The sequence below is a fragment of the Cheilinus undulatus genome, linkage group 10, assembly GCF_018320785.1.
Source record: "Cheilinus undulatus linkage group 10, ASM1832078v1, whole genome shotgun sequence".
NCBI lineage: Eukaryota > Metazoa > Chordata > Actinopteri > Labriformes > Labridae > Cheilinus > Cheilinus undulatus.
The window spans coordinates 47,617,983-47,644,289 of NC_054874.1; the positions used below are offsets into that span (position 1 = coordinate 47,617,983).

At 39.0% G+C, this 26,307-nt stretch overlaps 1 protein-coding gene across 1 annotated transcript in view; it reads left to right on the plus strand.

The window, feature by feature from the left end:
* Window positions 1-976: 976 nt before the first annotated feature.
* Window positions 977-26,307, plus strand: part of abca1b (ATP-binding cassette, sub-family A (ABC1), member 1B) — a 53,328-nt gene continuing 27,997 nt past the window's right edge. The window contains exons 1-8 of the mRNA XM_041797376.1: window positions 977-1,049; window positions 8,978-9,090; window positions 11,560-11,653; window positions 16,577-16,718; window positions 17,118-17,236; window positions 21,573-21,694; window positions 22,134-22,337; window positions 24,863-24,952. Of these exons, the coding sequence (XP_041653310.1) occupies window positions 9,025-9,090; window positions 11,560-11,653; window positions 16,577-16,718; window positions 17,118-17,236; window positions 21,573-21,694; window positions 22,134-22,337; window positions 24,863-24,952 (837 nt within the window). The 5' untranslated portion in view covers window positions 977-1,049; window positions 8,978-9,024. The remainder of the gene's footprint in view (window positions 1,050-8,977; window positions 9,091-11,559; window positions 11,654-16,576; window positions 16,719-17,117; window positions 17,237-21,572; window positions 21,695-22,133; window positions 22,338-24,862; window positions 24,953-26,307) is intronic.

The following is a 26,307-nucleotide window of genomic DNA, read 5'->3' on the forward strand; positions in this document are numbered from 1 at the left end:
GTCACTAATATTCTTTCATTGATTTTTGTCTGACCTTGTCTGGAAATTTAAATGTTGTTATTTTCATAATTTTATTCCACTGGTGTTCTCCATACAAGTTTATTTTCTTTTTATGTAATTTTTCTCCTTGTCTTGTTATGTTAATTTAATATTAATTAAAATAATAATTATAATTAAAAGAAAAATGCAAACCAATGAAAACATAAAGGTAAATGATGAAATAAAAAGAAATTGATTAATTAACTTAAAAAAAATAAGACGAATTAAGATAAAGTATTATTCCAGAATAAATCAGACTAAAATGAAATGAAATATATTAAAATAAAAACATAACAAAATAGAATAGAATAGAACAACACAATACAAAATAAAATGAAATGAAATAAAACAATTAGAATGAAATATATGTGAAGTCCCACAGCTGTAGCGCTTAGTGTATTTTATTTTGAAAGGTTCGGCGAAAGCCTCGTGTCTCCGGTGTAGTCCTACTGCTGTAGCTCTAAGTGTATTTTATTTTGAAAGGTTTGACGAAAGCCCCGTGTCTCCGGTGTAGTCCTACTGCTGTGGCTCTAAGTGTATTTTATTTTGAAAGGTTTGACGAAAGCCCCGTGTCTCCGGTGTAGTCCTACTGCTGTAGCTCTAAGTGTATTTTATTTTGAAAGGTTTGACGGAAGCCCTGTGTCTCCAAAGTAGTCCCACAGCTGTAGCTCCAAGTGTATTTTATTTTGAATGGTTTGACCGAAGCGTCGTGTCGCCAGTGTATTTCCACAGCTGTAGCTATATGTATTCTATTTTGAAAGGGTTTGACGGAAGCCTCGTGTCTCCGGTGTAGTCCCACAGCTATAGCTCTAAGTTTATTTTATTTTGAAAGGTCCGGCGAAAGCCTCGTGTTGTCCAGTGTAGTCACACAGCTGTAGCGCTAAGTGTATTTTATTTTGAAAGGTTTGGCGGATGCCCCGTGTCTCCAGTGTAGTCCCACAGCTGTAGCTCTGTCTCTGATAGATGCCGCTGAGAGGAGACGGAGGGAGCGGAGAAGTTTACCGACACTGGTATGTGAACTTTGATGCTCTTTATTAGACTTTCAGTATCTGTATAAACATTGATTAAGAGTTTTAATAACTTTATTAACTCTGTTTAAACTTTATTTAACCGAAAAGTCCCGGACAGAGAGCCCGCCGCTGCTCCAGGTGTTTAAATCAGACAGGAGTAAATCCACAGTTACCTGAGTCACGTTTACGTTCGTTTTTTAGTTGGTTTTTCTTCTTCTGGGGTCCAATATTTGGTCGAAAAGGTTCAATCAGTGAGGAGAAGCTTTAGAGATGAAATAAGCGGATTTTCTCTGTTAGTACAAAATAAAAGTTCATTAAAAGAACTCAGTTTAAACCGGAACCAGGCTCGGCTCAACAGGAGCAGTCCTGGTTATTTTATAGCGTGTCTCTGTGGATATTTGAGAACAAAACCATGAGAAAGTCCGAGGACATGTCTGAAGATTTCAGGTTCATTTAACGCGAGGGTGGTGTTCGTGTATGAGTCTACGGGGGCGCTGTCACATTTTAAGAGCAGAACTATTTTAACCACCCGAGGGCATGAAATTTAACTTCTGATTAATTTAACACTTCTGAAGGGATTTATAGATTATTCCAGTCGTTTTTAACCTGGATCATATTCACTTTAATTAACAGAGAGTTGTGTAAATACCTGCTGATAGAGTATTGATTCAAACAGATTCAGTCACAGCTGTAGGACCTCTGAAACTGAAGTCTGCTGAGTTTGTAACTATGGATGCTCAGTATTGGATTTCTGCTGACTTTCAAAATACTGATGGTTACAAAACGTATCTTATTTATACAGACAACTGAGATTAAAAGGCAGTATATAAACCTATATCCGCTGTAAATACCAGTCTATATCAGCTGTAAATATCAGTCTATATCAGCTGTAAATATCAGTCTATATCAGCTGTAAATATCAGTCTATATCAACTCTAAATATCAGTCTATATCACCTGTAAATATCAGTCTATATCAGCTGTAAATATCAGTCTATATCAGCTGTAAATATCAGTCTATATCAGCTGTAAATATCAGTCTATATCAGCTGTAAATATCAGTCTATATCTGCTGTAAATATCATTCTATATCAGCTGTAAATATCAGTCTATATCAGCTGTAAATATCAGTCTATATCAGCTGTAAATATCAGTCTATATCAGCTGTAAATATCAGTCTATATCTGCTGTAAATATCATTCTATATCAGCTGTAAATATCAGTCTATATCAGCTGCAAATATCAGTCTATATCAGCTGTAAATATCAGTCTATATCAGCTGTAAATATCAGTCTATATCAGCTGTAAATATTAGTCTATATCAGCTGTAAATATCAGTCTATATCTGCTGTAAATATCAGTCTATATCAACTGTAAATATCAGTCTGTCAGCTGCAAATATCAGTCTATATCAGCTGTAAATATCAGTCTATTTCAGCTGTAAATATTAGTCTATATCAGCTGTAAATATCAGTCTATATCAGCTGTAAATATCAGTCTATATCTGCTGTAAATATCATTCTATATCAGCTGTAAATATCAGTCTATATCAGCTGTAAATATCAGTCTATATCAGCTGTAAATATCAGTCTATTTCAGCTGTAAATAACAGTCTATATCAGCTGTAAATATCAGTCTATATCAGCTGTAAATATCAGTCTATATCAGCTGTAAATATCAGTCTATATCAGCTGTAAATATCAGTCTATATCAGCTGTAAATATCAGTCTATATCTGCTGTAAATATCAGTCTATATCAGCTGTAAATATCAGTCTATATCAGCTGTAAATATCAGTCTATATCAGCTGTAAATATCAGTCTATATCAGCTGCAAATATCAGTCTGTCAGCTGCAAATATCAGTCTATATCAGCTGTAAATATCAGTCTATATCAGCTTTAAATATCAGTCTATATCAGCTGTAAATATCAGTCTATATCAGCTGTAAATATTAGTCTATATCAGCTGCAAATATCAGTCTATATCAACTGTAAGTATCAGTCTATATCAGCTGTAAATATCAGTATATATAAGCTGTAAATATCAGTCTGTCAGCTGCAAATATCAGTCTATATCAACTGTAAGTATCAGTCTATATCAGCTGTAAATATCATTCTATTTCAGCTGTAAATATCAGTCTATATTTCAGCTGTAAATATCAGTCTATATCAGCTGTAAATATTAGTCTATATCAGCTGTAAATATCAGTCTATATCAGCTGTAAATATCAGTCTATATCAACTGTAAATATCAGTCTATATCAGCTGTAAATATCAGTCTATATCAGCTGTAAATATCAGTCTGTCAGCTGCAAATATCAGTCTATATCAACTGTAAGTATCAGTTTATATCAGCTGTAAATATCATTCTATTTCAGCTGTAAATATCAGTCTATATCAGCTGTAAATATCAGTCTATTTCAGCTGTAAATATCAGTCTATTTCAGCTGTAAATATCAGTCTATTTCAGCTGTAAATATTAGTCTATATCAGCTGTAAATATCAGTCTATATCAGCTGTAAATATCAGTCTATTTCAGCTGCAAATATCAGTCTATATCAGCTGTAAATATCAGTCTATTTCAGCTGTAAATATTAGTCTATTTCAGCTGTAAATATCAGTCTATATCAGCTGTAAATATCAGTCTATATCAGCTGTAAATAACAGTCTATTTCAGCTGTAAATATTAGTCTATATCAGCTGTAAATATCAGTCTATATCAGCTGCAAATATCAGTCTATATCAGCTGTAAATATCAGTCTATTTCAGCTGCAAATATCAGTCTATTTCAGCTGTAAATATCAGTCTATATCAGCTGTAAATATCAGTCTATATCAGCTGTAAATATTAGTCTATATCAGCTGTAAATATCAGTCTATATCTGCTGTAAATATCAGTCTATATCAACTGTAAATATCAGTCTGTCAGCTGCAAATATCAGTCTATATCAGCTGTAAATATCAGTCTATATCAGCTGTAAATATCAGTCTATATCAGCTGTAAATATTAGTCTATATCAGCTGTAAATATCAGTCTATATCTGCTGTAAATATCAGTCTATATCAACTGTAAATATCAGTCTGTCAGCTGCAAATATCAGTCTATTTCAGCTGTAAATATCAGTCTATATCAGCTTTAAATATCAGTCTATATCAGCTGTAAATATCAGTCTATATCAGCTGTAAATATTAGTCTATATCAGCTGCAAATATCAGTCTATATCAACTGTAAGTATCAGTCTATATCAGCTGTAAATATCAGTCTATATCAGCTGTAAATATCAGTCTGTCAGCTGCAAATATCAGTCTATATCAACTGTAAGTATCAGTCTATATCAGCTGTAAATATCATTCTATTTCAGCTGTAAATATCAGTCTATTTCAGCTGTAAATATCAGTCTATATCAGCTGTAAATATTAGTCTATATCAGCTGTAAATATCAGTCTATATCAGCTGTAAATATCAGTCTATATCAACTGTAAATATCAGTCTATATCAGCTGTAAATATCAGTCTATATCAGCTGTAAATATCAGTCTGTCAGCTGCAAATATCAGTCTATATCAACTGTAAGTATCAGTTTATATCAGCTGTAAATATCATTCTATTTCAGCTGTAAATATCAGTCTATATCAGCTGTAAATATCAGTCTATTTCAGCTGTAAATATCAGTCTATTTCAGCTGTAAATATCAGTCTATTTCAGCTGTAAATATTAGTCTATATCAGCTGTAAATATCAGTCTATTTCAGCTGTAAATATCAGTCTATTTCAGCTGTAAATATCAGTCTATATCAGCTGTAAATTTTAGTCTATATCAGCTGTAAATATCAGTCTATATCAGCTGCAAATATCAGTCTATATCAGCTGTAAATATCAGTCTATTTCAGCTGTAAATATTAGTCTATATCAGCTGTAAATATCAGTCTATATCAGCTGTAAATATCAGTCTATTTCAGCTGCAAATATCAGTCTATATCAGCTGTAAATATCAGTCTATTTCAGCTGTAAATATTAGTCTATTTCAGCTGTAAATATCAGTCTATATCAGCTGTAAATATCAGTCTATATCAGCTGTAAATAACAGTCTATTTCAGCTGTAAATATTAGTCTATATCAGCTGTAAATATCAGTCTATATCAGCTGCAAATATCAGTCTATATCAGCTGTAAATATCAGTCTATTTCAGCTGCAAATATCAGTCTATATCAGCTGTAAATATCAGTCTATTTCAGCTGTAAATATCAGTCTATATCAGCTGTAAATATCAGTCTATATCAGCTGTAAATATTAGTCTATATCAGCTGTAAATATCAGTCTATATCTGCTGTAAATATCAGTCTATATCAACTGTAAATATCAGTCTGTCAGCTGCAAATATCAGTCTATATCAGCTGTAAATATCAGTCTATATCAGCTGTAAATATCAGTCTATTTCAGCTGTAAATATTAGTCTATATCAGCTGTAAATATCAGTCTATATCAGCTGTAAATATCAGTCTATATCAGCTGTAAATATCAGTCTATATCAGCTGTAAATATCAGTCTATTTCAGCTGTAAATATCAGTCTATATCAGCTGTAAATATTAGTCTATTTCAGCTGTAAATATCAGTCTATATCAGCTGTAAATATCAGTCTATTTCAGCTGTAAATATTAGTCTATATCAGCTGTAAATATCAGTCTATATCAGCTGCAAATATCAGTCTATATCAGCTGTAAATATCAGTCTATTTCAGCTGCAAATATATCAGCTGTAAATATCAGTCTATTTCAGCTGTAAATATCAGTCTATATCAGCTGTAAATATCAGTCTATATCAGCTGTAAATATTAGTCTATATCAGCTGTAAATATCAGTCTATATCTGCTGTAAATATCAGTCTATATCAACTGTAAATATCAGTCTGTCAGCTGCAAATATCAGTCTATATCAGCTGTAAATATCAGTCTATATCAGCTGTAAATATCAGTCTGTATCAGCTGTAAATATCAGTCTATATCAGCTGCAAATATCAGTCTATATCAACTGTAAGTATCAGTCTATATCAGCTGTAAATATCAGTCTATATCAGCTGTAAATATCAGTCTGTCAGCTGCAAATATCAGTCTATATCAGCTGTAAATATCAGTCTATATCAGCTGTAAATATCAGTCTATATCAGCTGTATATTATATTATTAGTTATGATATTATTTATTATCAGTTGGTATCTATAGTTTTTGTTTCTTATTTCATTAAGGACCTACAGAAGTGTATTTGTTAAAGTTTTCTCTTTTTTCATCTTTAAACTCTAATTCGCGTTTTACAGATAAAGTTTAATCCCTGATGTTTCACTGACTTAAATAAAGGTATATTAAATAGACTAAAATATCTGCGTATGGGTAATCACAATAAATCCATCCTTAAATAACCACTCTTCTTTAAATGTTAGAAACAAAAACCCAATGATTAACAGGTAAATGTTAAGATTGATTTAAACCGTATTCTAACTAAAAAACTCTGTTTTTTCTGTTTAAATCAGTGAATAATAAGATTTAAATTATTGTGTATCAGTTACACCTAAAATAACAGACTGTCTTTCTTATATTTAATTAAATTGTCTCTAAAATCGACAGAAGGAAGTGATCATGTCTGATTTGATTCAACCTAATCTGTTTTAACCTTTGACCCTGACCAGAGCTGAGCTGTCAGTCCAGATTAGGGGCAGCTCTAGAGCCGGGCAGTCTTACAGATATATGGATGTGTTCATTTAATATTTCTGTATTAATGTTTTTAAATGAGCTGTAGGCTGTGACAGCGTTGATCAGACTGATAGATTGAAGACCAGGCCAGTGAGGCCTGATACTCAAAAAACATTCTAATGGTTTGATTACGGAGTCATGGTTCACAGGATGCTTTCCAAAAAACATAAATGGTTTATTTGATCCAGTGTTGTTAGAATGAGTTAAGTCTAAACCACAGGGATGGAGGGAGATTTGTGCTAAAATGAACTTAAACTCTCTAAAACGTAAATCTGAACAGGATGGTTCCAGGACAGGGGGGGTCTCAGGGCTCTGGCGGGGGTATTCTAGGGTCTGGGATCTAAACCGTCGTAGATTATCATCAGGAGGTCTGAGAGTTGATTGATCCTGGTCAAACAGCTGATTTCATCACCCTCAGTCGGGACATTAGGGTGGACGTATGGGTGACTGTTAACCCCCCCATCCTCATTAATTCAGAGACTTTCCTGTGAGTGTCGATGGCTGTGGCTCTGTCTGTCTTTAAAGTGTGTAAACTGGGGGGGGGGGGGGTGGGTGTCATTTACATTTATGTAACCCCCCAGTCATCCCCGCTGTGATCAACAGGAAGTTAGATGATCCTGTTTAGTGGTGACCATCAGCTGGTCTCTAGTCTGTCTGAGGTTTCAGAGTCTGTTAACACTTGTTCTCCTTCAGACAGTTTAATCTTTACTGTGGTTGAGAATTGGGAATATTACCCAGCACTACCGACCAATCACATCCACTCATGATGATTTTATAAACCATCCAAACCCTCTCTGCCTCCTAAAGCTAATAACTGGTTGTTCCATCCTTGGTGTTTGTGAGGCTTTTACATCACTGTGGAGGAATGTTGTCCCACTCTTCTGTGCTGGATTGTTTTAATTCAGCCACATTGGAGGGTTTTCCAGCATGAACGGCAATCTGTCAGTCCGGAGAGGGTTACAAAGACATTTCTAAGGCTTTGGGATTCCAGACAATCACGCTGAGAGCCATTATCCACAAAGCGGGAAAACTGAACAGTGGCCAGGAGTGGCCAGCCTACCAACATGACTCCAAGAGTGCATGGATGACTCATCCAGGAGGTCCCAAAAGAACCTGGAATGACATCTAAAGACCTGCAGGCCTCACTGACTCAGTTAAGGTCAAAGTTCATGATTCAACAATCAGAAAGAGACTGGGCAACAATGGCATCATGGGAGAGTTCCAAGGCCAAAACCACTGCTGACAAAAAGAACACAAAGGCTTGTCTCACATTTGACTTAAAACATCCTGATGATCACAAAGACTTCTGGGAAAATATTCTGAGGACTGACCAGACAGAAGATGAACTTTCTGGAAGGTGTTCCATGTGGAGTTCAACTAACAGCATTTAATCAAAACCATGGACCACTAGAACCATGAATTCTGCTCTTTACCAGAAAATCCTGAAGGAGAATGTCCGACCATCAGTTCATGACCTCAAGCTCCAGCGCTCTTGGGTTATGGAGCAGGACGATGATCCCAAACACACCAGCAAGTCCACCTCTGAATGGACTAAAGACTAAATGAAGGTTCTGGAGTGGTCTAGTCAAAGTCTGGACTTAAATCTGACTGAAATGCTGTGGCATGACCTCAGTTAGGCCGTTCATGCTGGAAAACCCTCCAGTGTGGCTGAATTAAAACAATTCTGCAAAGAAGAATGGGACAACATTCCTCCACAGTGATGTGAAAGACTCAAAAACACCAAGGATGGAACATCCAGTTATTAGGTTTAGGGGGGGATGTTTTTTCCACAGGTATGTTTGGATGGCTTTATCCTTAATAAATAAAATCATCATTTAAAAACTGACTTTAGGAGTTACTCAGGATATTTTAGTCTAAGATTCTGAAACATTTCCGTGTGTACTGTCTGACCCTAGATGTGGTATGTCTCTATAAGAGAATAGGTGGATGTATAGCAGAGATATGGAGGAATATATGGCCACTCTATAATCGTGATATCAGCAGCATGTATGACTGATGAACTCCCAGCAGATACATGTGCAGATAAATGTTAGTGTCTCTGTGTAGGAGTGTGCAGATAACCGTGTGCGAGCTCAGCAGCTCCAGTATCAGTCCTCTCGGCTGACCTTTAACCCCGGCACCTTTGAGCGCTGTGCTGGCTGACGCCGTGTTTGTGCGTGCGTTGACAGAGCAAGCTGCAGCATCATTCAGACGTGGAGACGAGCGGACGTCAGACATGTCTGTGAGGACTCAGCTGGGCCTGCTGCTGTGGAAGAACCTGACCTACAGACGCCGGCAGACCGTGAGTACAGCGCCGTGTTAGAGAGTCCGGGTCCGGGCTTTAGACTCTCAGATCCAGCATGTTTAATGAGTGACAGATTAATGCTCATGATGGGTCTGATTTATGCCACTGAGAATAAACCAGACCAGATCAGTGGAGCTCAGCCAGAACCAGAATGTCTGAAGAAAGACCTCTGAGAAACACAGTCCAGACCTGTAAGGGGGTCCAAAAAGAACTAACTAAATAAATAAATATAAATCAGAGCATGCCACCTTTCATTCTCACCATTTTTATTTATCTATAGAGAATTATTTAGGTTAAAAAGCTAGTTTACAACCTCACTCTTTATCCTCACGGTCAGCTCTGTCAGCTAATGGTTCCATTATCCTCTCTTCACGTAGTTCTGCTTATTTGTAATGTATATATAAATATACACGAAATAATGACTAATTTATTTAAATATATTAGTTTAATATGGTTAATATTCAAGTTAGAAAACTATAAAATACAATGTTCAGATCCTTCAGATAGGTGAAAAATGAAATTAAGTGGAAAATAATGCATTTTATTTTTAAATATTATGAATGAATACCAGGATTAGATAACTGTATTTTAATGTTGATAGTCGACAAAAATCAGAATATGATGGAAACAAGTTAGATTTGTAGAATTTTAAAATTCATATTTCACATCTGTTAGTTTAGACTTAAACCTGCACAAATATACACTTTAGGTTATTATTTTTATTTTATTTTATTGTTTTATTTTTATTTTTGTTCTTATTTTCATTTTTATTTTATTATTAATTTTATTATTTTATTATTATTATTGTTATTATTGTTGTTGTTGTTGTTATTGTTTTTATGATTATTATTTCTGATTATTATTATTTTTATTATTATTATTATTATTATTATTATTATTATCATTATTATTTAAACTGAAGGTCAAATGTCTGGCCCTGTTTGTCCCTTTTCTCTAGAATCAGTGATATTTTTTTTTTTTTTTTTTTTTGGATTAAACAGAAAAATATCTGACATTAAAGTCGACTGTAGGATGGAGGGAAACAAACTGGTTAACTATCCATGGATCATTCTGAGGTCAAATTTCCCTTTTTAAGGTTTTCTGGAGGAATTATTTTTCAGAGTCACACAGAGGACAAAACTATCCCCTACTAAAATGTCATGTTTGATTATTTCCAGAAGGTCTGTTAAACAGAGGAAGGGAATTAAAGCCTGCTTCTCCAAACACCCCAGTTTTATTCTGCATAATAACATTAGTAAATCTCCTTTAGAACTACTGGGTCTAAATGATGACCCCCCTGTTTAAGGTCTAGGACCCCCCACACTCTCTGGGCCCCACAGTGAGCCCTGAACATTAGAATGAAGCCCCAAACATAGACCAGACTGTTAACTTCCTGTCTGAGCTGTGATCAGCTTAGCAGGTGTTCTTACCTATACACAGGTGTGCTTGTATCAGAGTCTGATTGATGAAATATCGGGATGGCTGATATCAGTGAAACTCTGATGTCCAGTCTAGGGCTGGGCAGTTAATCGAAATGTAAATTAAATCGCAATGTGACCTACTGCAATTTTCAAATAATACTTTTACCTGAAATGTGTTTCGAAATACCAGTTTAATACATTTTTTTAGGCAGAGGTGTTTTGCTCTACACATAATGCAAACATTCAAGTGCCAATATTTTCTAAAATAATTGAAAAAGTTCCTACTTTCCTTGTTTTTTGTCTATTTTTTGTCTTCTTCAAAGTAAGAAATCCATAAAATCATCATTCCCTTCATTACAATTCATATCAAATTTGCAATATAGGACAAAATAATAGCAATAAGACATTTTTGTTGGATTTATTTGAATTTTGGGGGGAAGTTTGCCCAGAGTTTTTAAAATATTTTTGCAGAAATTTGAGAAATGTATTTTTACATTTTTAGGAATTTGATTTGAATTTCAGGGGGGGGATTTGCTTTGAAAATTTTAAGTATCTTCTTGAAAATTTGATAAATTTATTTGTAATTTTTAGGGAATTTGATTAAAATTTCTGGGGGAATTAGCTTTAAAACTTTTAGGTAATTTCATGAAAATTTGAGAAATGTATTTGTACATTTTTAAGAAGATAATTAGATTTTTTTCGGGGGGGGGGGGGGCTGGTGGGGCAGGTTTTTAATTTTTAGTTATTTTCTTAGAATTTTTAACATTTATTTATAGATTTTGGGAGATTGGATATAAATTTCTGGGAGAAATAGCTTTGTGTGTTACATAGAATGGTTTCTAAGATGAGGAACCTGAAGAATAATCACATGATGAATTTCAATCGCAATATTGGGTGAAAAAAGTCATAGTTACATTATTTTCCCAGATCATTCAGCCCTAGATCGGTCAGAGTGTCTGTGTTGTCATGACGACTGCTGTGTAGTTATTATGCATTACAATAATGATGATGATGATGATGATGATGACCCCCCCTCCCCCCTCAGCTCCAGCTGCTGGTGGAGATCGTCTGGCCGCTCTTCATCTTCTTCATCCTCATCGCTGTCAGACTGAACTATCCTCCATATGAGCAGCATGAATGTGAGTTCAAACAAGCTTTATCGACACAAACAGCTAGGACAGAACACTTCCTCCTCTTCTTCTTCTTCTCCCTTTTTTCTTCACTTTCAGTGTTTTTCTTTGTCTTCTTCCTTGTCTCTTGTTGAATCTGATGACGTGTTGGCGGACAGGAAGTGAAGAACAGCAGTTCTCAATCAATTATATTGTGGTAAGGTTAGTCTTTTAAAGCTCTAGGTGGCGCTGTGCTGTGTAGTTATCATCAGAACATTCCTATATCCATCCCCTCTGATCCCGACACAGCAAAGTTTTTTTTTTTTTAATTTATTTTTTTTCTAAAGATTTATTTTTGGCCTTTATTTTGATAGGACAGTGGATAGAGTCAGAAACAGGGGAGAGAGCGGGGAGAGACATGCAGGAAATAGTGTCATTGGCCGGATTCGAACCCGGGACGCCGGCGTATATGGTGTGCGCCTTAACCACTCGACTACTGGCGCGCCGAGCAAAGTGATTTTTACCACAGGTGAACTGGTTTACCTGGAGAGGAGGGGATCCAGATCACTGATGCTCTGGACTGATGACTCAGTCCTGCAGACCTCCTACTACAGGTCTGGACAGATGAAGGGAGACCAGAGTCTAGAGGAGTCTAGGACTGAGACCAGAGTCTAGAGGAGTCTAGGACTGAGACCACAGTCTAAAGGTATCTAGGACTGAGACCAAAGTCTAGAGTAGTCTATGACTGAGACCAGAGTCAAGAGGAGTCTATGACTAAGACCAGAGTCTAGAGTAGTCTATGACTGAGACCAGAGTCAAGAGGAGTCTATGACTAAGACCAGAGTCTAGAGTAGTCTATGACTGAGACCAGAGTCTAGAGGAGTCTAGGACTGAGACCAGAGTCTAGAGGAGTCTAGGACTGAGACCAGAGTCTAGAAAAGTCTAGGACTGAGACCAGAGTCTAGAGGGGTCTAGAGGACTGAGACCAGTCTTGAGGAGTCTAGGACAGAGACCAGAGTCTAGAGATATCTAGGACTGAGACCAGTCTTCAGGAGTCTCGGACTGAGACTAGAGTCTAGGTGAGTGTAGGATTGAGACCAGAGTCTAGAGGAGTGTAGGACTGAGACAAGAGTCTAGAGGAGTCTAGGACTGAGACCAGAGTCTAGAGGAGTCTAGGACTGAGACCAGAGTCGAGAGGAGTCTAGGACTGAGACCAAACTCTACAAAGTCTAGGACCAAGTTAAGAGGCTAGCTGAGATTCTTTAACAGCTTTTCTCCCTTGTTTTGCCATAGACCTGCTTTAATGGAAACACTGGTATACTAATAAGAGAATAAACCAGTAGAGTACTGGTTAGACTGGGGTGACTGTTTATAAACTTTGATGATGTCATCTCTTTTACTTCTATCAAAGACTTCAAAGCATGATGTCATCCAAGGAAGAGGACCGAATGTATGTGAAGCTAGGATGTTGGGGGCTTGTCCCTGCATATTTGCAAAACAGTAGGCCAAAGTTGGCAACCTTTTAAAAAGTGGGAAGCACTGGCGAGGACCAAGGCTCACCATGAAGTAATACATTTTTTTGGGGGGGGGGTGTAGAGGTGCTAGAGCCGAGTCTATGAGAGATCAACTTTAGGAGATCATTAATACATTCTATTACTTCACAATCTAAGTCCTTAACCACACCACAACAGTTTTGTCTTTGTCCTCCTCCTTGTTGTTCCCTTCTTCTAACTGATAGTGAACATTGGATGGATAAAAATGGACCCTCTAAGATGGAGAGAGCCCTCTGGGACAGAGCGGGCCCTCTAAGACAGGGAAGGCCCTCTGGGACAGAGCGGGCCCTCTACGACAGGGAAGGCCCTCGGGGACAGAGCGGCTCCTCGGTGTTAGAGTGGGCCCTCGGTGTTAGAGTGGGCCCTCGGTGTTACAGTGGGCCCTCGGTGTTACAGTGGGCCCTCGGTGTTAGAGTGGGCCCTCGGTGTTACAGTGGGCCCTCGGTGTTAGAGTGGGCCCTCGGTGTTACAGTGGGCCCTCGGTGTTAGAGTGGGCCCTCGGTGTTACAGTGGGCCCTCGGTGTTACAGTGGGCCCTCGGTGTTAGAGTGGGCCCTCGGGGTTAGAGTGGGCCCTCGGGGTTAGAGTGGGCCCTCGGTGTTAGAGTGGGCCCTCGGTGTTACAGTGGGCCCTCGGTGTTACAGTGGGCCCTCGGTGTTAGAGTGGGCCCTCGGTGTTAGAGTGAGCCCTCGGTGTTACAGTGAGCCCTCGGTGTTACAGTGGGCCCTCGGTGTTAGAGTGGGCCCTCGGTGTTACAGTGAGCCCTCGGTGTTACAGTGGGACCTCGGTGTTACAGTGGGCCCTCGGTGTTACAGTGGGCCCTCTGTGTTACAGTGGGCCCTCTGTGTTACAGTGGGCCCTCGGTGTTAGAGTGGGCCCTCGGTGTTACAGTGGGCCCTCTGTGTTACAGTGGGCCCTCGGTGTTAGAGTGGGCCCTCGGTGTTACAGTGGGCCCTCGGTGTTAGAGTGGGCCCTCGGTGTTACAGTGGGCCCTCGGTGTTAGAGTGGGCCCTCGGTGTTAGAGTGGGCCCTCGGTGTTACAGTGGGCCCTCGGTGTTAGAGTGGCCCCTTAGGGTTAGAGAGGGCCCTTGGGAACAGAGTGAAACCAGGTATGAGCAGCAGGTGAGAATGACCCCAGCCCATCTGTCTGGAGCTTTAACCCTTTTCTGTTTGTACTCAGTGTTGAGGTGTTTTGTAGGCGGAGCCTAACGGAAGGTTAGTTGGAGGTCTTTTCCTGTTAGATTGTTGTGGAGTGCGTGATTGCTGTCTTTTATGATTTAAATAAACACTGATGGATTGTGTTGCAGTGCTAAGCTAATGGTTAGCGCTTAGCTGAGGTTACCCACCGTAGTCACCTGTCACCTCTGTGGTCGACCATCTGACTGAATGGCCAGGTGCATGCTGGGATTGTTAGTGCAGGTGTTGTGATTGATCAGCTGTAGTAGGGGTTCTCTTTGAGCTCCTCAGGTGAGTTACCTGTGTTTATGACCCTTTATCTCACCTGAGCGTCCTGATCACACCTGTCCAAGGTCACTGAGCGCCGTTGACCATTGATAACGTTCTGATTGGTTACATAAGAGAAGCTCTCTGTGTACCAACATTAAACTTCATTTCTGGTTTATTTTTAAAGATCAGGACATTAAATCACTTGGAAATAACCAACAGGTGTGATTGTGGTGGATGGGGCTTCAGTAGAGTCTGTTAATCATCAGTGTTTTTGTCCAGGTGTCCATGTCATCTTAAACATGGAGCTCATGTTGGATTATTCCTCTTATTCTCACCTGTTGATATTGAGTCAACCATCAGGTTTTAGATTAACGGTTCAGACTAGGTGTTGATGGTTCAGTATCAGCTCTTTTTCCTCTGCTGTGATTTTATTTTAGTGATTTTACCAAAGGGTGAATTAATAACAGTTGCGAGGTCAAAGGCCATTGCCACCTTACTAAATACATATTCACGGCGACATGGTACTATAGCCTGACCCACCACTAGGGGTGCTGATCAAAACCTGGCACCCCAAGGACCCAGTCCACATTTAAAATGTCAAAATGTTATGAAAGAATGTCAGAATAATATACATTTATAATACATCTAAATCTCTTTATGGACACACACTGGACAGAGGGTAGTGTTTTTTTATAACTCATCCGTTTTGGTTTGTAGAAGGAGAACATCCTCTTTAAAGGCAAGGGTGAAATGTTTTATAAACTTCAATGGATGACATCATCTTCAAAGGCAAAGATAAAATGTTTTATAAACTTCATAAACTTCAATGGATGATATTGTCTTTAGAAGCAACGGCAAAGATAGAACATTTTAAAACTCAATAGATGATGTCATCTTCAAATGCAAGGATATGATGTTTAAAAAACTTAGATGGATGATGTCATCTTCAAAGGCAAGGATAGAAGGTTTTCAAAACTCAATGGATGGCGTAGTGTTCAAAGGCAAGGATGGAATGTTGTTAAAGCTTGATATGTTGGAGCCTTTTTTCCTTCATTGTTGTCATATAGTAGAAAGATTACTGATATATCTGTGTTCTAATAATGACAGAGAGCTGAAAGATGCTGTATTATCTCATCAGTTTTCTTTATTAGGGACATAGCTGATATGAATACATGTCAGCGTGTAGTAGGTGTTCATCAGGAGAATTTAGCTCCGCCTCTATGTCTCTGTTAGTGTCTCTAGTGCCTGAAGCAGCAGTGGCCTCTGTGGTCCCACGTATGGGCCAGGTCTAAAAGCAAAGAAAACAACCCTTCGATAAACAGTTTGACACTGAGGGATATCAATACAGAACCAATGAGAGATGAGTTATCATTCTCATCATTATTATTATATTAAATGTGCTGATTGAACCAATGAGAGCAGAGAACCTTTATTAACATCACTGAGGTTTATGAATGAGGCTGATCAGAGTGTTCCTTCACTAACATGACCGTTTATCTTATCACTGTTTGATAGTTGGCAGTCTTAAAGGTTCTGATAGCAGCGTCTTCACTCTCAGAGGGTAAAGGTCACCGCTCTTGCTCTCTCTACATTCAGGTGATTATAAAGTCATCGGTTATCTTCATGTCCAGGTGGACGTTTCTTCCAACGCTGCAGCAGATAAACAACTGAACATCTCATCACATCCTGTTAGACACACATGGTCACACATCCACACCAATGATTATCCTAATTTACTCTTTTTCTCAGGATTATATCTGTTGTAGTCATTTAAAAACATGATTATGTTGTGGTTGTTCAGAAACAGGATTATATCTGCTGAGTTCTTTCTTTTGGTACCAGTTTGACTGTCTTTCTTTAAATATGTATATTTGTATTTTTGTACTTGTATATGTTCAAATTCGGACAGGATGTTTCAGAAAAGTGTGTTTGATCTTCACTTCCTGTTTCCTCAGGTCACTTCCCTAACAAAGCCATGCCATCAGCAGGCACGTTACCATGGATACAGGGGATCCTCTGTAACGCCAACAACCCGTGTTTCAGGAACCCAACACCAGGAGAGTCGCCGGGTGTCGTCGGCAACTTCAACGACTCCATGTAACAGCACAGGCTTTTATTATGAAAATCTGCTCTGCTTTTATTGTGAAAAGCTCCAATATTGTTTGTTTTTTGTTTTTAATTTGATGAAAATAAACGACCCAATGACTCTGTAGATTTCACACTTTGATTCAAATTAAAACAATTCTGATGTAAGACCAGGATCAGGGCCTGTCAGACCACAAGCAGGGTTTACCTGAGCTTCTGGGCCTATCAGACCATAAGCAGGGTTTAACTGACTCGCTGAGCCTGTCAGACCTTATGTGGGGTTTTACTGACGCTCTGAGCCTGTCAGACCAGATTCAGGGTTTATTGAGAATTTATTGATGAATAAACAAAAACATGGAGAGTAATTACTTGAGTTGGTTGAGCTCTAACTGTCTCTGTGTTTCTCTGCAGAATTTCCCGCCTGTTTTCAGATGCTAAGAAGATTCTTCTGTACAGTCAGAATGATAAAAACCTGGAGGGGTTCAAGGAGCTTTCTCAGGCCCTACAGGTGATGCAGAAAAGCCAATCAGGTGAGAGACTGGTGACATCATACAGTGAAATCATATACAGAGAAGTAAAATATTTTTATTTAAAATTAAAACAGACCAGAGAAGAATGATCGACAAACAATAAATCAAGATAGTTTAGCTTTCTTAAAAAATAATTAATTAATTTAGTTAATCTGGTTCTATACTTAAACCTGGGTTAAGCCAGATATTTATTTATTCATTTATTTACTTATTTATTCATTTATTTTTTTTTTTTTTATTATTATTATTTATTATGGCTCTATACTTAAACCTGAGTTAACCCAGATATGTATTTATTTATATATTTATTTATTTATTATGGTTCTATAGTTGAACCTGGGTTAGCCCAGATATTTATTTATTTATTTATTATGGTTCTATCGTTAAACCTGGGTTAAGCTAGATATTCATTTATTTATTTATTTATTTATTCATTTATTTTTTTATTTTATTTATTTTTTTATTTATTATGGTTCTATCGTTAAACCTGGGTGAGGCTAGATATTCATTTATTTATTCTTTTTTTTTTTTATTTATTATGGCACTATAGTAAAACCTGGGTTAACCCAGATATTTATTTATTTATTTATTTTTTAATGTATTTATTATGGCTCTATAGTTAAACCTGGGTTGACCCAGATATTTATTTATTCATTTATTTAATAATTCATTTATTTTTTTTATTTTTTTTATTTTTTTATTTATTATGGCACTATAGTAAAACCTGGGTTAACCCAGATATTTATTTATTTATTTATTATGGTTCTATCGTTAAACCTGGGTTAAGCCAGATATTTATTTATTCATTGATTTATTTATTTTATTATGATTTTTTTTTTTTATCATGGCTCTATAGTTAAACCTGGGTTAACCAGATATTTATTTATTTATTTATTTATTTATTTATTATGGCTCTATAGTTAAACCTGGGTTAAGCCAGATATTTATTTATTTATTTGTTTATTTATTATAACTCTATTGTTAAACCTGGGTTGACCCAGATATTTATTTATTTATTTATTTATTTATTTATTATGGCTCTATAGTTAAACCTGGGTTAAGCCAGATATTTATTTATTTATTTGTTTATTTATTATAACTCTATTGTTAAACCTGGGTTGACCCAGATATTTATTTATTTATTTATTTATTTATTTATTATGGCTCTATAGTTAAACCTGGGTTAACCCATTTATTTATTTATTTATTTAGTTTGGCTCTTTAGTTAAACCTGTGTTAACCAAGATATTTATTTATTCATTTATTTATTATGGTTCTAAAGTTAAACCTAGGTTAACCTAGATATTCATTCATTAAATCATTCATTCATTCATTCATTCATTCATTCATTTATTTATTGATTAATTGATTTATTTACTATGGTTCTATAGTTAAGCCTGGGTTTACCTAGATATTTAGTCATTTATTTATTTATTATTATTTTATAGTTAAACCTGGGTTAGTTAGATATTTATTAAGCTATTAATTTATTTATCTGGTTGTATAGTTTAATCTGGTGTATCTTACAGGCTTTTATTATTAACATGATTATTGTTGGTGTAGTTTAATCATGTGGTATTGAACATTGAAGATCATTATTATGATTATTTTTAGTGTAGTTTAATCCTGTGGTATTGAACATTGTTTATTATTATTATTATTATGATTATTGTTGGTGTAGTTTAATCCTGTGATTGAACATTGTTTATTAATATTATGATTATTGTTGGTGTATTTTAATCCTGTGGTACTAAATCTTGAGGATTTTTATTATGATTATTTTTGTAGTTTAATCCTGTGGTATTGAACATTGTGTATTATTATTATGATTATTGTTGGTGTAGTTTAATTCTGTGGTATTGAACACTGAGGATTATTATTATGATTATTGTGTGTGTGTGTGTGTTTTGCTGTGGCGGTCCACCTGTGTTCAGTCGTCCTCTCGTCTCTAGAGCTCCGTATACTCAGCAGGTCTCTGTTGGTGATTTTCAGCCTCATTGAACATAAAGAATTTTCCTTCTTTGTGTTAATTTGTCCTTTTTCTCTCTGCGGGAGGAGGAGGGGGGGTTCTTTTCTCTACCTGCACCAGCCTGCCCCCCACCCCCACCCCCGTGGTTCAGCATTTAGTCCTCTAATCACCTCACACGAGATCTGAGAGCACGCTGCTATTGGGCGGGGGGTGGGGGGGGCGAGCTGAGGCAGGTTTACCTGTTGGAGTGTTCTCAGGTGAGCTCACCTGGTCTGACAGCAGATCAGGAGATGTTTGAGAACCACAGACTCAGCAGGAGGAACATTTATCATGTGATGGTCTGTCTGTGGAGGGTAGTCCAGGTGAGAGATGACAGGTTTCAGGAAGTGGAGGATCTAACTGGTGCAGAGCATGGTTTCTCCTGCAGTTTTTCCCTCCCTTGCCCTTTTCTTCTCTCCCTCTTCCTCCCGGTGTTGGCGGCGGCGTGCTGAGCGTCGCTGAGTTCAGACCGTCTCTCTGCAGCTGAACAAACCCTGATTTTCTCCAGAGACATACAGAGAGCTGACACCGGGTCAGACCTGCACCGTGTCACTGAGTCACTCCAGGTCTTTACAGGACACAGCAGACTTGGATCATTGGGTTGCTGATTTAGAGAGCAGAAGGAAAAACTAAGGCCCAATCAGACGCCCCGATTTTAACGTTTTAATTTAAGACTTAGCTGCTAGATCATGCTTGTGTGTACTATGCACCCTGCCAAACCTGGGATCCCTGCTCTCTGCACTGTCACGTATGTTAAACGGTTCTAAACCAAGTAACTTCTAAGCCTCTGTGCCACGATACTAAAGAAGATCTTTCCCTCTACATTCAACAGTGAAGTGGTTCTAAACCACTTCAGATCAAAGGACTCCCTCTCCTTGGGAATCAGGATTTGTTTCTCCCATACTAACCTTAGTAATCAACATAGAAACCGGAGGACCTTAGGCACGCTGCAGAGACCCAGTAGGGACTCCAAGCCTTTGTAGACCTTACTACAGCCTCGACTTCCTTCTCACCGTGGTCCTACATCCACACTGATACCTCTCCTAAAGGTGCCATGTCAGGTGGAAGGCCTCACTCTCTACTCGTCCCTGGATCTGAAGAGTCTTTCTTTTATGCTGCTCTGCCTCTAGTCATGATTCTTTAAGCTATCCTGCCTTTTCCTGTCTGAAGAACTCTTTAAGGAACCTGAAATGATCCCTGTAAAATGCCGTCCTTCTGCTTCCTCCTCAAATGTTCTGCCGTTCAAAGTGTGATTAAAAAAATAAAACAGAAATGGGTATTTATTCAGAATCCTTCAGCCCTATAATAAGGTAAGATATGTTAACAGGGCTGTCAGCATGTTATATGGATCACAGTGAGGTTAAGGTCTAAAACCAGACTACCAGGCCATTTAACAACCCATCTAAACTATCACGGATCACGGCAAGGTTAAGGTATAAAACCAGACCTGGGGGTTTAAGGGTTAAATTCTCTCTGAGTGTTCTGATTGGATTTGACGGCTCTCTCTGTTGGAGCCGTGCATCAAAGCGGTTCCTCATTTGACCAATCACATCACAGCGAGCTGCTGATGTCAGACAGTCAGCGGGGGATCTGACCAGGTCCACCTGGGTCTGATATGACCCTTAGAGGCCTCCATACTTGCTCCTGCTGAACAGTTGTACTTTCAAATAACTGCTTAGCAGTGGTTGTGGTTGATGGTTTTTGGTTGATTTTAAATAACTGGTTAGAGTTGATGGTTTTTGGTTGATTTTAAATAACTGGTTAGAGTTGATGGTTTTTGGTGAATTTTAAATAACTGGTTAGAGTTGATGGTTTTTGGTTGATTTTAAATAACTGGTTAGAGTTGATGGTTTTTGGTGAATTTTAAATAACTGGTTAGAGTTGATGGTTTTTGGTGAATTTTAAATAACTGGTTAGAGTTGATGATTTTTGGTTGATTTTCCAGACCTGGATCCTTGTTTCCTTTAAAGTCACTGTCTCTTTTTCCCCTTCTGATTCTGAGGCGTGCTCCTTTAAACACCTCATGTGTTCAGACCTGTCGCTTCAATCTTTGTTTATAGAGTCAAACATGTAAACCTGAACATGTTTCCAGAAGCTTCTTTTTGTCCTCGTCACTGCGGCACGTTTAAACCTGCAGCAGAAGAAGAAGGGAGGGGGAGTTTCCTCTTTGTCCTGCAGGCGAGTGACAACACGCTCAGACTCGAATTAACGGGTCCACGTGTGTCAGAGCGTCCAGTTAAAGGTCTGGTCAAGTCCAGACTGGATTTCTAACGGGGTTGGTGGCATGCTGTGTGCCTGACTCACCCTGTTGTCTTGTTTTCCCCTCAGGGTTTAAGCTGAAGCACTTCCTGCGTGATGATGAGACTCTGTCAACGTTCCTACGCAGGAACGCCTCACTCTCTGAGCAAGATGTGAAGCAGATCACAAACGCCGACGTCAACCTGGAGAAGGTGAGGACATGCTTGCTCTGCACATGCTCAGTATGACCATGTGGATTAAAACGAGTCGAAGACGGAGAAACATCAGAATGGGTTCAATCATCTTTTGACAGTTGTTCATAAATCCCAGGAGTGTCATGTATCATCAAACATATAAACTCTACATAAAAAATGAAATGTAATTTTCCTTGGTATCAGTTAGCTGACCGGTCCAGATAGATGCCGGTTAATAAAAGTTAATTCAAAACGATGAACAACTCATTCAAACTCAGATAAATGGATTTAGATGTCTCATTATGACACACTTAATGAGAAAAATGTTGACAACTTTTGGACAGACTCTCCTGTTCTACGGTTGCTAATATGATCAAAATGTTGAACATCTGTCTCAGTCTTCAAACTGATGTTTGAATCCTGGTTTTTGACCTTCCTCCCCTTCCGTCCATCTCAGGTGCTCCTCAAAGGTTTTGGCATTCATCTGAGGAACATGTGTCCCAGGAGAGGGAGTGGGCGGAGCTTACAGGACTTTGTTAATATCTCAGACCCTCACGTGTCCACGCTGGTACAGGAAATCCTCTGTCAGGCCCCGCCCACCTGGTTAAACCAGGCCGAGGAGCTGTTCATGAGCAACCTGGACTTCCTGAAACCCATCCAGGTAAAGACTGATTGATGGATGATAGATGGATGATGGGTGGATGATTGATGGGTGGATGGATGGTGGGTGGATAAATGGATGTATGATAGATGGATGAATTTGATGATAGATGGGTGATGAATGGATGGATGATTGATGGATGATAGATGGATGGATGGATGATTGATGATGGATGGATGGATGGATGGATGATTAATGATGGATGGATGGATGGATGGATGATTGATGGATGATAGATGGATGGATGGATGATTGATGATGGATGGATGGATGGATGGATGATTAATGATGGATGGATGGATGGATGGATGATTGATGGATGGATGACTGGATGATGGATGGATGGATTGATGATTGATGGATGGCTGAGGGATGGATGATGGATGGATGTTTAAACCAGAGGGTGGCGCTGTAGAGTGCTGGTTCCTTCTGTTTCCTCTCAGGTTTATTTCCCGTCTAAAGGTCCCTTTTTTGTTGAATCCTGTCCTGATTATATCTAGCATTATTTTCTGGACTGACAGAGGAAACCTAGCATTATTTTCTGGACTGCCATAGGACATCTAGCATTATTTTATGGACTGACAGAGAAAATCTAGCATTATTTTCTGGACTGACAGAGGAAATCTAGCATTATTTTCTGGACTGACAGAGGAAATCTAGCATTATTTTCTGGACTGACAGAGGAAATCTAGCATTATTTTCTGGACTGACAGAGGACATCTAGCATTATTTTCTGGACTGACAGAGGAAATCTAGCATTATTTTCTGGACTGACAGAGGTGCAGGCGTGGAAATATCAGGCTGTTTTACCGTGTTCGTTAAGTGTTTTTATTCCAGGTGTCTGGAGCTGTTCTCAGGGTGTGTTTTCTCTGTGATTTCCGAGCCTTTCTCCCTCTATTCACTGAGGTTAGAGTGTGTGTTCTGTGTGTATTTTGTGTGTGGGAGGAGGCGTGTCCCAGCCCGTCTCTTACAGTCTCAGTTTTCGTAGCCTGGAGACGTGTTTGGAGGGTTTTGTGTGTCAGCTCCTCATTGTGTGGAGAAATGTACGAGCTACTGACGGACTGTGAGAAACTCTGACACTGGGACAGGTTTATTTAGAGAGAGGCTGCTGATCACAGAACCGAGGATATGGAGAACAGGGAAGGTTAGAGAACAGGGGAGGTTAGAGAACAGAGAGACCAGGGGAGGTTAGAAAACAGGGAGAACAGGGGAGGTTAGAGAACAGGGAGAACAGGGAAGGTTAGAGAACAGGGAGAACAGGGAAGGTTAGAGAACAGGGGAGGTTAGACAACAGAGAGACCAGGGGAGGTTAGAAAACAGGGAGAACAGGAGGGGCTAGAGAACAGGGGAGGTTAGAGAACAGGGAGAACAGGGGAGGTTAGAGAACAGAGGGACCAGGGGAGGTTAGAGAACAGGGAGAACAGGGGAGGTTAGAGAACAGGGAGAACAGGGAAGGTTAGAGAACAGGGGAGGTTAGACAACAGAGAGACCAGGGGAGGTTAGAAAACAGGGAGAACAGGAGGGGCTAGAGAACAGGGGAGGTTAGAGAACGGGGAGAACAGGGGAGGTTAGAAAACAGGGAGAACAGGAGGGGCTAGAGAACAGGGGAGGTTAGAGAACGGGGAGAACAGGGGAGGTTAGAGAACAGGGAGAACAGGGGAGGTTAGAGAACAGAGGGACCAGGGGAGGTTAGAGAACAGGGAGAACAGGGGAGGTTAGAGAACAGGGAGAACAGGGGAGGTTAGAGAACAGGGGAGGTTAGAGAACAGGGGAGGTTAGAGAACAGGGAGAACAGGGGAGGTTAGAGAACAGGGGAGGTTAGAGAACAGGGGAGGTTAGAGAACAGGGGAGGTTAGAGAACAGGGAGAGAACACTGGTAGAATAGCACAGATCTTAAACAGGAGTCACTGGTTTAGTCCAGGGTTAATGTTAATGAGTGTTATTGATTATGTTTTTGTTGTTATGATGCTTCTTATCATAAATCTGATCCTGTAGTAAAGTCTGTTTATTTCCTTTTAAATGGAGCCACATCTGTAAGGAACATGTGTTTGTGGGATGAGCAGCAGAGCCGAGGATGTGGGTTAGTCCATGAAGAATGTTCTGGATGTCCTCTGCTGATTCTGCTGTTGTTGATGATGATGATGACCTCTTGTTTTAAGTTTCTGGTACCCGGGTTTACACAACAATAAGACCAGAACCATCGTTACAGCAGAGAAATAATCCTTGACTTACTTCTGTGCTAGGTTTATGTTAGAATGAAGTTTAATCAGCCATGTGAATGTTTTCATTCATGGACACCTGTTCAGTCTTAATTTCGTCCCCTAAAACTGTTGGTGGACAGACTAGACTAGACTGAGACTAGCCAAAACCAGATCTTTGATGACCAGAATTAGACTAAAATGTACTTTAGTCTTTGTCAGACATTCGGTGTGGTCTAAAATCCTTCAATGTTCTCACATCAGCTGTTAGAAAATTATTATTTAATCATCGTTAATCAGTAAACCATCTGTCTCTGTGTCTCTCAGAGGGACGTGACGTCTGACCCTGAGGCCGTGCAACAGGTCGCCAAGGCAACAAACAACCTCCTGGACAGTCTGGGTTCACTGGCTGTGGAGGTAAGAGTCACACCTGGACACCTTTGTGATGTCATCATGTCAAGAGGGATGTGAATGATGCAGCAGACGCCATATTAATAACTCACTGTAGATAACCTAGAATCAGACCCAGGGTTCTTGAATCATCCAAACAAGGATCTCTGTAGTTCTCGTACATACATACTGAGGACCCCATGGGGGTCTCTGTAGGTCTGTGATTAAAGGGTCTGCAGCTGAACAAAGATCCTCAGCAGGATTTTAGTCTCCAGTCTGAACAAACAAACATGCTCAGTCCCACACAGACCCCATTCCTACACCATTAGCAGGATTTAGATCTGGTTTGATCCTCCAGATACTGACTGGCAATCCTGAATGGTCTGATATCTGATAGCGGTGATTGCATCATTTTAAACCAGTGATATCAGGGTCCACATGGTCATGTCCCATAAACCCTGGTGGTCTGGTCTAGGGTCCGTCCTGTGCCTTACCCCTCTCCCTCTGAAGCCTGTCTCTGACAGTCCTTCAATAACAGACCAAGGCATGCTGTCATCGACCAATAAGAGGCAAGGATCTGACTCAGCTGTGTTAGTAATAAATGAGGTAAAGTTCAAACAGGAAAAAAATGCATGGTCAGCAAAAGCACAGAACGGTCAGACTAAGACAAGGTGCACTTCTTCTTCCTCTGTCTGAATTCTTCTTTTTTTCTTCATCTTTGGTTCATGGTCTTCAAACTTATCTTCTAACAGAGCTGTGAAAAAGAAAAAAAAACTTTTTATAGCATGTTTGTAACACTGAACAAATGCCATTTTTCTCTTTCTGATTGTTGAATCATGACCTCTGACCTTAACTGAGTCAGTGAGGCCTGCAGGTGTTTAGATGTTGTTCTGGGTTCTTCTGGGACCTCCTGGATAAGTAGTCCATGCACTCTTGGAGTAATTTTGGTAGGCCGGCCACTCTTAGGAAGGTTCACGTCTGTTCACAGTTTTCCCAGTTTGTGGATAATGGCTCTCAGCGTGGTTTGCTGGAGTCCCAAGGTCTTAGAAATGTCTTTGCAACCCTTTCAGACTGATAGATGTCAGTGACTTTGTTTCTCATCTGTTCTTCTTTAGATGGTTTGATGATGTTTGGAGATCTTTTATCCTATTTCACTTTGTCAGACAGCTTCTATAGAAAGGATTTATTCATTCAACAGGTCTGGCAGTGATCAGGTCTGGGTGTGGACAGTCAAGGATAGACTGTAGAGGACCGTAGAGGACCATGGAGGACTGTGGTAGACTGTAGAGGACCGTAGAGGACTGTAGGGGACACTGGATCTGTGGAGGACCATGGAGGACTGTAGAGGAATGTAGAGGACTGTAGAGGACACTGGAGGACTA